The sequence below is a fragment of the Tripterygium wilfordii genome, chromosome 6 (genome assembly GCF_013401445.1).
Source record: "Tripterygium wilfordii isolate XIE 37 chromosome 6, ASM1340144v1, whole genome shotgun sequence".
Lineage (NCBI taxonomy): Eukaryota > Viridiplantae > Streptophyta > Magnoliopsida > Celastrales > Celastraceae > Tripterygium > Tripterygium wilfordii.
The window spans coordinates 11,212,085-11,225,047 of NC_052237.1; the positions used below are offsets into that span (position 1 = coordinate 11,212,085).

Consider the following 12,963-nt stretch of genomic DNA (forward strand, 5'->3'; position numbering starts at 1 on the left):
AGCACCGTATGTGCTATTACGAAAAGCCTATTTCTTTATATGCTTGTTTTCAACTACAATGACGGGCTTGTGTGGCTCAATGTCTTTGTTTAGCAAGACGCGGTAGAACCAAAGAGGACTTGCAGCGGCAAAGACCTGTTAAGTCAGTGATGGTTGGTGTTGCAGCGGCAATGACTTGTTAACCACTTGGGTGATAGTTTGGTTAATGAATCTTTTTGAGGTCAAATTGTACGGACTTGAGAAGTTTTGAGTTCGATTCCCACTAATAGCAATACTCTTGTGGTCACGCACCGAGTTTTGGCCTAACTTATCGCGCACAGGCCTGACAACTCGAGTTTAGACTTATATCGAATGTCCAAATGATAAACTTATATAGTATCGTTCTCGGTTATTAAAAAAAAAAGAAAAAGAGTTTTAGTGAAGTATGTGACATGGTTCTATCTATTATGAGATGGTTTTAATCAACTAGGTATTCCCTTGTAATAATAGCCCATAAAAAGCATCACCAAGCACAAGTGCTCTTGGTACCCTAATCAGTCATGCAAAAACATTGTTGTCCCACCGCAGACCAAGACCGATATCTGCCTCCCCACTTGAAAAGTCTATCAACTGCAAGTGTACTGCTACTACCAAAACGGCCTCAATCAGATCCATTCATCAACCACCATAGACTTGGATACATTTGTACGGGTTTTTTTTGGTTAAAATATTATCTATGTCCTTAGACTATCACATCTTTCTTGATTCGATTATGTCCTTAAACTATTTAATTTCTTCATTCTATCGTTAAACTATTGTTTTGCACATCGTTTCTGTTCCAAGTAAGCTTTTCGGTGTTGACTCCTGTGAAAATGCTGACGTGACATCAAAACTCCGACAAAAACTAGACATGACAAAAATAAAAAAAAATTTAATTCATTTCTTTCCATCCTTGAAACTAAAAAAAAAGAGAAAAAAAATTACAAATAAAAAATGGAGACCATTCCTAAAGAACATGAGAGCAAAGTGCTGAAGAATTGCAATGATTTTTAGCTGCAAATGTGACCTAAAATTGACAAAATTGGTGATTTTTAGCTGCCAAAATTTGGTGTTCTTGGTTTTTGTTTCTCATTTATCTATTTTTGTTTTAAATTTTATTTAAATTTCCACCTCTTCCATCCACATGTCAAAAATTGTCAGAGTTTTTTTCCGTGTGAATGCCACGTCAGTAGGTTGACCGGAGTCAGCATCAGAACATTGACTCGGGACAGAAAGGATGTGCAAAATAATAGTTTAAGAACATAATCGAGACAAATATGATAGTGTAAGGATATATCTAATATTGTAGCTCATTTTTATTTTTGGTCAAAACTTGTGGAGACTTTAGAACTCCAAAAACAGTAGGACGATATACCAAGACTTATTAATTTTCTTTAGACCAAAGGGAACTAGTTCTCTGTATTTTGATATTTATCAAGCATTGCTTGGATGGAATGTCACTCTCAAGCTCCATTCATCAACCACCGACCTACTCTTTCTTCAAATTCACTCCACTTGGCCACAATTCCAACATTCACAATTTGAAAAACACAAACAAAACAAATTAATGGTATCACACCTCATCTTCTAGTTAATTCAGTTTGACAAAATCCTCCCTCATGTTGTCCAAAAACTTGTTCGGTTTTAATTATAATGTATCAATATGATTGGGTTAGCTGTCAGAAAGAGATTGCTCGGCTAATTCATCGACGCCCTGCACATGAGAAGAGCATGTTACGGAGTCACCAAGATGATTCTCGAGGGACTCTCCAATGCCTAAATCTGTTGAGGTGTTATTCAAAAATTGAGATTGCTCATAAGCTCGGAGCTCTCTCTTTTACTACTAGTTAAAAGTTAGAAATTCAAGAGTTTTCGAATTCCATCATTGTATGAATGTCCCTTTTTTATATTGACTTAGGTGGCTGAGTCTCAATAGGGAAATTTTCTCTCTCTAATTCTAAAAGAAATTTTGGGGTGGGTCTCCTTTATTTTCTTTCATAATGAGATATGTTGTGAACGGTTTCAACAACAAAGCATAAGCGAAAATTAAAGCAATCAAAACAAGACACCAAGATTTACGAGGTTCGATCAATTGTGTTTACGTCCTCAGAGTTGTAAAGAGTTTTTTTGTTTCCCTATTTCAGAAAAAGAATACAAGATAACTGCTGCAGAGTTACTTATAATCATAATTATGTACTCTAACCTTATTTAATCAGCTGGGCTGAAAAAATATATATAAAGGCCCCAAAAAAATTTTCGATTTGGACATATCGGCCCTTACCTCCGCTCTACAAAGTAAACCTCTCGAAAATCCATTCTCAGGATCCACAACAAATCTTCTCAGGTCGGGTCACTGCGCACAAATGACACTCCATACTAAAATCCCAACAAGATAATGATATATTCAACTAAGGATTATTTCCTCGGAGTTTCTGGTAACATTGAACATGTTTGGCAGTGTGTTTCAACAGCGTTCAGTTGCACCGCACCTCACAGCACCACAATTTTTTGTGACACGCCAAACAGTTTTTGTGTTCCAACTCACCTCACAGCACCACAGTTTTTTACCTCACAGCACCTCACCACACCTCACAGCACTCCCAAACACTTACAATATATGTTGAATTGTTCTAGATAATCAAATTAGGTCAATTATTTTATTTTAGATTAATGTACAAGGTAAACGTTAAGTGATTTTATATTAATATTATTAGTCATCTAATATAATCATAATTTAAATACGCCAAACGCACCTCACAGCACCGCACCACAGTTTTAAAAATGATACGCCAAACATCTTTTTGCGTTCCAACTCACCTCACAGCACCACAGTTTTTTACCTCACAGCACCTCACCACACCTCACAGCAGTTGACAGCACTCTCAAACAGACCCATTAGGTGTGGATCACCTAGTTTTTGAGATGACGTTTTTCGGGTACCATCTTTATTGTTCGGTGTTCATTGTTTGGTACCTAATAATAATTCAGAATTTTGAGTGCCATGTGTCGATACATCATTGGAGAAGGTTTTTTTTTGGTCCATAAAAATTAAAAACCAACCTAGCAAAATTCAGTGGCGCCTTCACTTTGAGGGTGAAACATTAAAATTAAAAACCAACGTAGCAAAATACAAAACTCGGTGTTGACTTGACTTTGACACAACACATATAGCTTTTGCGTACTAGAAGCGCAACTATATCCACGTCGGCAGCTACACATATGCCCAGAGAATTGCCACGTGGATTAATATCATGCTTTCCCTTTCATACTAGGGATGGTGAGCTCCAATATTATAAAAAAAACTATGTTAAATCATAAATTAAAATATGTGATTAAGTATTTTGATGTTCATATATTAAAGTATAATATATTTTGAATTTTTTTCTTCTAAATATTAAATTTTAAATCATAAACCCTAAATTTTAAACTTTAAACCCTGAACACTAAAAATTAAGTCTTAAACTCTATCTTAAATCGTAAACTCTAAATCTTAAATATTAATTCCTAACTTCTAAACTAAAATATGTCATTTTCATCCAACGAGAGTTTGCTTGGTTGACAATCGACTATGTTAGATATATATGTGTCCAAGGTTCGATTCCAACCATAAACATAATTCTTTGTGATATTTTTAAAAAAAATACACATATCATTTTTAAAAAAATCATGATTTAACATGATTTTTATAGAGAATTGAGACTAAAATTAGAGCCACGATTATGTGTACATAAAACTCCGTAAAAAAAAAAGAGTAAATTTATTTATTTATATAAATATAAAAAAGTTTGTGAGGGAGGTGATGGATTGTGTCGGCCAATATCTTTTCTTTCTTTCAACTGAAAATCAACGTGGCGGCCGTGCTCAGACGACAGACTAGCAGCCAAGTACGAAACTACATGCTCTCTCTCTATCTTCCATTTCTTTATTAAATTCATTATATATATATTCACCTCTTTTCCTCTTTATTATATATACGTACACACACCAGTTCATGATTTAGAATTCCCTTTTGTGTGTTTTCGAGACACAACATAACAGAGGAGGAAACAGAGGGAGAGGGGAGAGTCTGAGTCTGAGTCTGAGTCTCTGTTTGTGAAGCCATGGAAGCAGGAGAGTGTTGTTCAACTTCAGCGAGTGCAGCAGAGAAGCGAAAAGAGAGGAACGAAGACAAGCCCTACAGAGGGATAAGGATGAGGAAGTGGGGGAAGTGGGTTGCGGAGATTAGGGAGCCTAATAAGCGGTCCAGGATTTGGCTCGGCTCTTACTCCTCCCCTGTAGCCGCTGCGCGAGCCTACGACACCGCTGTGTTTTACCTCCGCGGGCAGTCTGGTCGGCTTAATTTCCCCGATTTAGTCTTCCAAGAAGACGAACTTCACGACATGTCCGCCGCTTCAATACGCAAGCGAGCCACCGAAGTTGGGGCTAAAGTGGACGCTCAACAGAACATCCAATCTTCGGAGACTAAATCGAGTCGGGTTAACGAGAAGCCCGATTTGAACCAGTACCCGAACCCGGAAAATTCGGACGAAGATTGATGGGTCGTGATGATACCCTATTAATAATCCTCTGTTTTTTTTTTCCCTTCATACTAACAATTTCCAGAGAGAATTCTCTGACACAATAAGAATTAAAAGGAGTAGATTAAAGAAGAAGAGGATTTGTTTCTGGGTATGTGAAAATTAAGGAATCAAAATCATGGGGTTCCCAAAGCATGAAAGATTTGGATTAATTAGTAATAATATTATGGATGGACTTTTTATGGTATGATTGATTGTTGTTGTCTTTTAGTGGTGATTTGTTTGTATGACTGAATGATTAATCAATGAATGAATAAAGGAAAAAGAACGGCCTCACTCACTCTCTGCGTAGAAAAAACAGAGAGTTGCGAAAGAGAAACAGAGTAGATAAGGAGATAAGGCACAAAAGAATTGGTGCTTGTGGCGATGACGTGCATGTGGACACCACATAACACACAATGAAACAGAGCACGCCAGACAGAGAGAGAAAGAGACTAGAGTGGTCCTGAAATGATGAGGATCGGATTGTCACCGTCACGGCCTTTGGTGATGGTGGAAGCTTATGCAAAGCTTCGTTCACTCGGGAGGTTGATGGGTGATGTGGAACAAAAATTTTATCTTCTTGGGTTGGATCCTAATGCAATATGGGCCCTTCAGCTAGAATCCTTCAATTAAGTATAAAAAAACTTCTCACCAAATCTTGATCATCTGTAACAAGAACAAGTTAATAGGTCGGACGGTCAAGATGGTTGGTTTTTCGTTTCGAATAATATATATATTTTTTTATATTTAAATATTCTCTACATTTTCATAATTAGTCGGTTAAACCCAATTTTACTCTCTTATTGGATGATCGAAATTATTTTAATTCTCCAATTGAAAGTATTCATCCCATCAAGCTCGGCTTAGACTCGAGGCGGAATTAGGAGTGGACTACGTATTTTCTTTTAAAAAATACACTTAACAAATACTAGGTATTTGTGCAAATACGAGGTTCTGAATCGTGAACGACAAGTCTTTCTTATTACCGCTGGATAAATTGTTGAGTCTCTCTCTGCCTAACCACATCCCATAAGCAAAAACAAGAACAAAAATGCAAGAAACGTTGTGCGAAGAAGTTGAACTTGTTCGCTGACTTCGCAAAGATAAATACAACTTTGGAAACTTTAAAAATTACATAAGCATTATTCGTCTTCTCATGACATAAGATAAATAGGATTTCTATTCTTTGAAGTCTCGTCGGACATAACTTCAAAATATATTACTTTATCTTGTATATAGTCTTTAGTTCTCATCAATTTTAATACATATTTATTTCAAACTTTTGTGTTACTTTATAAGACAAAAATAATCAAATGAATATTTATCAGTAATCCTTAAAAATTTCCGTGGGACTCTTCCTCATATTCCCAAAAAAATATCAAACTCACCAAAATAATATTATTTTGATATTAATTCACTCCAACATCATTTCCTAACTCCGACCTTAGTCAGAACATCAGTATTTTGGACAACCCATATGCGTGAATTGTTGATATTGTAGTTTTTATTTTTTAGATTTGCTTATGCGTGGACGGTTGCTTATGATAAGTTGTGCTTTAAAAACTCTGCGGCCGCCTAACTGTCACCCAATGATATATATATATATATATATATATATATATATGCATGTATGTTGACTTTGTGTAGCTCCGCCAACAAAAAAAATCATGTACGTATCCTTCCACTCATATTTTTATACTATAACTTGCACGATCTTTCCTATACTCTATTTAATTTTCTTTTTCTTTAGTCGGTGAAATAATCAACGTTATTTTTTACTATTCGTCCTGACTCCTAACTTGTCCCGGCTTTAAGGCTGATCATGGGCCGGGCTTTGTCATGATTCTACGTCTTTTAGCCTTGACCAAACTCGACCCGCCCTGAAATCTTGGGCCTATAACTTTAACCTTACCCGATCCTTACAAAATTAGACAGACCCAAACCCATCCATGAGTAGGGGTGACAGAAACTCTATCCAGTTCGGATGATCGAATTTGTCCGATCGGGATTAAATCAAGTATGTACATAAATTATATGTTTGAAATTCAGGTCCAAACACAAAATTTTCCTCCGGTTTAAAACCGAGTCTGGGTCCAAACATAAAAATCTTATTTGATTTGCTTGTCCTGATCCTAACCCTTATGAGGTTATTGTCTGATTTATTTGCCTGCACTGAAATTAATTCAGGTTTGATCAATTAAGCACATCTGACATTCAATCCGGGATAGGGTTCATACATATAAATATTTCGTAATCACATGATGTTGTTCGACCCAAAACTGATTTTTTACCACCCTTCCCATGAGACCCTAAATAGTTGGATTGGAGTAGTTTACTTGTTTTCGCATTTTGGTCTCTTATTCTTTTTTACTCGACACTAAATATAAAAAATTAAAAAGGACAAAATCAATAATCATGTAATTTAGGAAAAATAGATCTTGCTTTAGTCTTGCCCATATATGCTAAAAACTAGTGCATGATATAATCGAATCAAACTCATGATCATGCATCATACTATTAAAATCCCAACAACAAATTAAAAGTCTTCACTAATGACTACATAAATTAATTGAATATTCATACTTCAAAATCAAGTAGTTTATGTAAAGAGTAAAAAAACACAGATACAGCTCGAACATCTCCTCCACGCAATTGCAAAAATCACAGACGTCAGAGGCTGGCGAATCGTAAACACTCCGATGCTTAAGTCAGTATTTTAAATATGTAAGGTGAAATCCAATGAAGAGAGATGACTAGGACTAATCACACGTCGTATTATTAATTAATTTCTCCCCTTCATTTTCTCTTTTTGAAAGGAAAACAAACCGTAAGAAAATAACGATATGCTTGCTAAAAAAAGTTAGTGAATTGATCAGTACTTCTATGAAGTGATCAATTCACCACTTTCTTCGCCAGCATATCCTTATTTTCTTAAGGTTGGTTTCCTTTACTACTACTATGTCACTCACCCTCTCTACATTTTTTTTATTTATTTTGTGATGGTTTTCATCTTTTGTGCAAAAAAAACAGTAGAGTTGAAGGCGTTTATGTAGTTAAAATTTTAGCAGCAAAGAAGGAAATAATCAAATAGATGCATTTAAAATAAATTTAGTGCATTTTGCGTCTAGATTGAAAAATCTAAAAATGAATTCATTGTTAAAAATAGGCACATCCAGAAAAATATAGAAATACCGTAAAAAGATTACGATAATTTTAAATATAAGAAAAAAAGTGTTACGCAACCGTCCCAAATATGTAAGTATTTACGTTGCGTCGAAACCACGTTGTTATTTTGAGTAGGGAAAAAAAAAACTTCTTTCCTTGTCAAAATTCTCTCAATACAAATTTACACATAAAAAAGAAAGTAATTTGAAATGTATGTTTTCATTTTTTGATAACCGAAAATTTTTCAGCCCAACAAATTCATCGGACAGCTGGACCATATCTAAACTCAGGCCACCAACTAAGCACATCAAGAAATTAATTCATTGCAAAAAGTAGGTATATCTAAAAAAATATAGAAATACCGTAAACAGATTATGATAATTTTAAATATAAGAAAAAATGCGTTACACAACCGTCCTGAATACTCAAGTATTTACGTTGCGTCGAAACCAGACTGTTATTTTGAATAGGAAAAAAAAATTCCTACCCTGTCAAAATTTTCTCCGAATACAAATTTAGACATAAAAAAGAAAGTAATTTGAAATGTATGTTTCCATTTTTTGATAATCGAAAAATTTTCAACCCAACAAACCCATCGGACAGCTGGACCAGATCTAAACCAAGGCCACCAACTAAGCCCATCTAGAAATTAATTCATTCTAAAAGTGGGTACATCTAGAAAAATATAGAAAAACCGTAAAAAGATTATGATAATTTTAAATATAAGAAAAATATGTTACGCAATCGTCCCAAATATGTAAGTATTTACGTCACATCGAAACCACGCTGTTATTTTGAATAGGAAAATTTTTTTTCCTACCCTGTCAAAATTTCCTTTCAATACAAATTTAGACGAAAAAAAGAAAGTAATTTGAAATGTATGTTTCCGTTTTTTGATAACCGAAAATTTTTCAACCCAACAAACCCATCGAACAGCTGGATCAGATCTAAACTCAGGCCACCAACTAAGGGCCATCGAGAAGGAGTAATTCATTACTAAAAGTAGGTACATCTAGAACAATATAGATGTACTGTAAAAATATTATGATAATTTTAAATATAAGAAAAAAAATGCGTTACACAATCGTCCCAAATACACAAGTATTTACGTCGCATCGAAACCACGCTGTTATTTTGAATAGGAAAAAAAAAACTTCCTACCTTGTCAAAATTGACTCTTAATACAAATTTAGACGTAAAAAAGAAAGTAATTTGAAATGTATGTTTCCATTTTTTGATAACCGAAAATTTTTCAGCCCAACAAACCCATCGCACAGCTGGACGAAATCAAAACTTAGGCCACCAACTAAGGGCCATCTAGAAATTAATTCATTGGTAAAAGTAGGTACATCTAGAAAATATAGAAATACCGTAAAAAATTACGATAATTTTAAATATAAGAAAAAATGCGTCCCAAATATGCAAGTATTTACGTCGCGTCGAAACCACGCTGTTATTTTGAATAGGAAAAAAAAAACTTCTTACCCTGTCAAAATTTTCCCTCAATACAAATTTAGACATAAAAAAGAAAGTAATTTGAAATGTAGTGTTTCCATTTTTTTTATAACCGTGAATTTTTCAGCCGAACAAACCCATCGGACAACTGGACCAGCTTTATGCTCCGACTGCCAACTAGCCCTCTCCATACTATGAATTTGTTCAATTGTGCTCCCTTACTTTGTTAAAATATCCTATATACTACCCATTCTTTCAATTTGTCCCTCTTTAAAATATGTATTTTCAAATCCGTCCCTATTAAACTTCTTTTATTCCAAATCCATTAAACTTCTATCTACAAAGTCTACAAAGCCCAAAAGGCCGAAGACCACTTAAATTTGCTCTCTTTGCTACTTCACAAAACTCGAAGGCCCAAATTTGCTTAATTTTTATTTGTAAAAGTTTCAAAGAACTTTTGGATTTATGGTGTTGGGTGCTACAATTCAGGGAGCTTTAGCAATTTGCAGTTACAATAAAAAAGGAATTTTGAGTTTTTGCTTATGTATAGATAATTAAAAGGACATGTGATGTTAGTGCCTATTGTTGATGTCCAATCTACTAGTGTAATCCCTATAATAAACGACAGTGATAAAGATCTTTTCAAATTTAAATAATCTTAAAACAACACTTCTCAATAAAAAAAAATTCTGTAAATAATCTTAAAAAAATTTCGGGACACCTCCAAAACCCTATCAAAATTTTTCAATCTCTTTATCTAGAATCCTGACTCTGCCCCTGCACTTAAGTGTCTCTTACCATCTCAATTTCCCTCCGAAGAGGAAAAAAATCCTAGTGTGCTTGATTAGTGTGGACCATAGCAAACATTAACAAATTATTCTCCTCATAAAACGCACGTCAATCTCCCCGACAATAATACTAAAATAGTAACATATGCATGTTACATTGTCGTCTCATTATTAATTTTACAATATTCATTATTCATTAAGTAGTGCTAGTGCCACACACACACACACACATATATATATCGAGGTGAGACATGCAGGTATCTTTTTCCAATTTCAAACCAAGAAAATATGAAATGAGCAGGCTTAACAGTCGGAAACAGATGTGTGGACTTCAGTGTCATAGCTCATTTTGCTTTTAAACCTAAACAAGGTTCTGTTTCCTCAAGTTTCTTCTACGTCAAATCACTCATTCACACACACACATTTTAGAAGGAGAGAAAGGTTTGATTGATTTCCAAGTGAGGAATTCAATTAATATATCGTGCAAAGAGATCATACAACTCTTGTCTTTCTTCTTTCTCGAAACCAATGGAATCAAAGAAAAAAGAGAGAAAGAAAGAAAAGTTACCCTACCCTAACACATCAAATTATTAATAAGATCATAACAACATTTTTGTAATTATGAAGGTGATTTGAAACCCTTTCATCTTCCTTCCGGGTGTAATGGGAAGAGCTCAAGAGTTCCATCTCCCTCACCCTCTCTTCCTTCTTCTAATTCTAAGCTCTCAAGTACCCAACTCCTGCATTTCCTCTTGTATGGACTATCTCCTTCTCTTTCCACTTCTCCCTGTACAAAATGTTGGTTAAATTATTAAAATCGCTCTCACCCAAAAAACATAAACGCATATGCAGAGATTTGAACTGCCATTGGACTAAGGTGTTTTTTTAGTAACGTGAAATCCACACAATTGTTCACAGACAACTAAATAATAAATTTCAAGTCACATGGCAGACTCCGCAACCCCCACGGATCGATTGAGACTTGGACATGTTGTGCTGAGCAAGAGCCCATCTTACAAATTACAAAAATAGGAACACTTAGGAGATTTGAAGTCACGAGATCCCACTTGCTCCAAAAATTACCGTGATCAAGTTCACCATCTCATGAGCCAACGACATGTTGTTGTTGGACTAAGATTTTGATACCATATAAAACATTGTTTGCCCTAACTAAGCAACTAACAGTATATAAGGGACACGTACCCTAGAATCCAAGGTTATGGTTGTGGTAATGGAAGCAGCTTGAGTTGATCTTGGAGAATGGCTTAAACCAAGGCTGTCGCGTTTTTGCTTTTGCCTCTCTCGAGCTTTGTGGTTTTGAAACCAATAAAACACATTCTTCCCTTCAATCTTGCCGTATCTCCCTAACTGCGCTGCAATTTGCTCTATTTGTTGTGCATTGGGAGTTCTCATTCCTCCCCTATACAACATCTCCAGTATTCCTATCTGCTCTTGCGTAGGGTTCCACCTTGTCCCTCCTGGATGCGTCTCAACCTGCATCTTAAAATCAATTCATATACGTTCAACAAGTTAGCTTATCGCGTTCAACCGTTCTTCAACAGATTGTTGTAAGAGAGAAGATATATATATATATATATATATATATAGGGGACTGACTTGAGGAGTACTGTCTCTCTTGTCGTCGTCGGAGCCAAGTTTTCTGGGTCCGCTATTGGGTCTAATGAAGCTTTTGAGATCAAAAGGAGTAATGGAGTCGGAGTTGGTGGTGTTGAGCTTAGGAGCAAGAGGGCGTAAGCGCTTGCAGCCAAGTGAGAGGGAGGGTGGTTCGTGCTCCCAGAATCCACGTGCAAACTGATGAACCTTCATGCTTATTCCCATGGATGTTGCGTGAGTAACACAATTGAGTAGTGATTATATAGACAAGATTATATGTAAAAGTAATTAAAGTTAAAGAAAAGAAAGAAGGAAGTGGGATATGAGGTGGTGCTTGGAAGAACCCAAGACCAAATCATTAGGGGAGTTTGACTTGGGATTTCCACTTATTAGCTTTATAACACAAATTAATAATTAAAGATAAAGTAGACCCATGAAACCACCCCTCCCCTTCACAGTCCACCCCACACAAAAGCACAATGAAAGTGGAATGTGGGTGTTAAGGGCTCCTGTAATAAAAGTCAGTCATTTTTATGTGGTTTTAATCACAGACGTATAGTTGTTTATTAAACAGACTGGACATTTATGATTAAAACTACAATGATTTCTATTTCAGGTTTCCTGATCTGGTGTGTATTGAAATGGAAAACAGAGACGGAGTGTGAGTGAGTGTACGTGCGTGTGGGTTGGCCCGTCAAATCGACTCGTTTTTTTTCTTGCTTTCATGATAAGGTGTGTTTGCTTTTCGGTGGTCACTCTCTAACTTTTTCTCTGCCAAAGTCCAAATTAGAAAAAATAAAAATAAAAATAAAAATATTCCTCCAATCCCAAAACTTGTAAATGGAAAACTCTTGTTTTTTCAAGATAGGGATATGGAGAGAGGAAGCGAATGCCGTCTTCTAGTGGTGGCAAGAATGTTGAAAGGAAAAAAACAAGCATATCCAATTCCATTTCTTTGGCCATTTTCCCAAATAGTATAAACATCATAGTCCAAACCCCACCACTGCAGTAGAAGAATAGAAGTTACTATAATTTCCCTACAACAGAGGTTTAATCTTCCCAAACGTCTCGTCTGTTACCAGTGTGCTATATTCACATAATTTTTTGAATTTCATAAATGATCACTGCAGTAACTTCTAGAGACCCTCACTAACACTTCTTTTAACACGAGCGGTGAATCATGAGTTTTTACATGGTACAGTGAAAAGGATTGATGACGGTAATTATGGACAATCAAAGGATGAATGAATGACACGTGTGAAAGATGAACGTCAATATTCCTTTGAATCATGGCCTTTCAGTTATATGACTTATATCTGCCAATCGCTATAATTGCTTTCCGCAATGGACGTGTGGTCTGTTCT

The 12,963-nt window shown here is 35.5% G+C and overlaps 2 protein-coding genes across 3 annotated transcripts; one reads left to right on the top strand and one right to left on the bottom strand.

Moving 5' to 3' along the window:
- Nucleotides 1-3,918: 3,918 nt before the first annotated feature.
- Nucleotides 3,919-4,786, top strand: LOC119999521 (ethylene-responsive transcription factor ERF011-like). The gene has a single exon (XM_038847133.1). The coding sequence runs from the start codon at nt 4,119-4,121 to the stop codon at nt 4,551-4,553; it is 435 nt and encodes a 144-aa protein (XP_038703061.1). The 5' UTR covers nt 3,919-4,118; the 3' UTR covers nt 4,554-4,786.
- A 5,622-nt stretch (nt 4,787-10,408) lies between these two features.
- Nucleotides 10,409-11,856, bottom strand: LOC120000509 (WUSCHEL-related homeobox 4-like). Of its 2 annotated transcripts, none has more exons than XM_038848609.1 (3): nt 11,603-11,856; nt 11,189-11,479; nt 10,409-10,772 (listed from the first exon to the last, which is right to left on the bottom strand). In XM_038848609.1, the coding sequence occupies exons 1-3, from the start codon at nt 11,822-11,824 to the stop codon at nt 10,629-10,631; spliced, it is 657 nt and encodes a 218-aa protein (XP_038704537.1). In that variant the 5' UTR covers nt 11,825-11,856; the 3' UTR covers nt 10,409-10,628. The 2 variants fall into 2 exon arrangements, with proteins under 2 accessions (XP_038704537.1, XP_038704536.1); XM_038848608.1 differs by having other exon boundaries at nt 11,189-11,485; nt 11,603-11,851.
- Nucleotides 11,857-12,963: the final 1,107 nt, after the last annotated feature.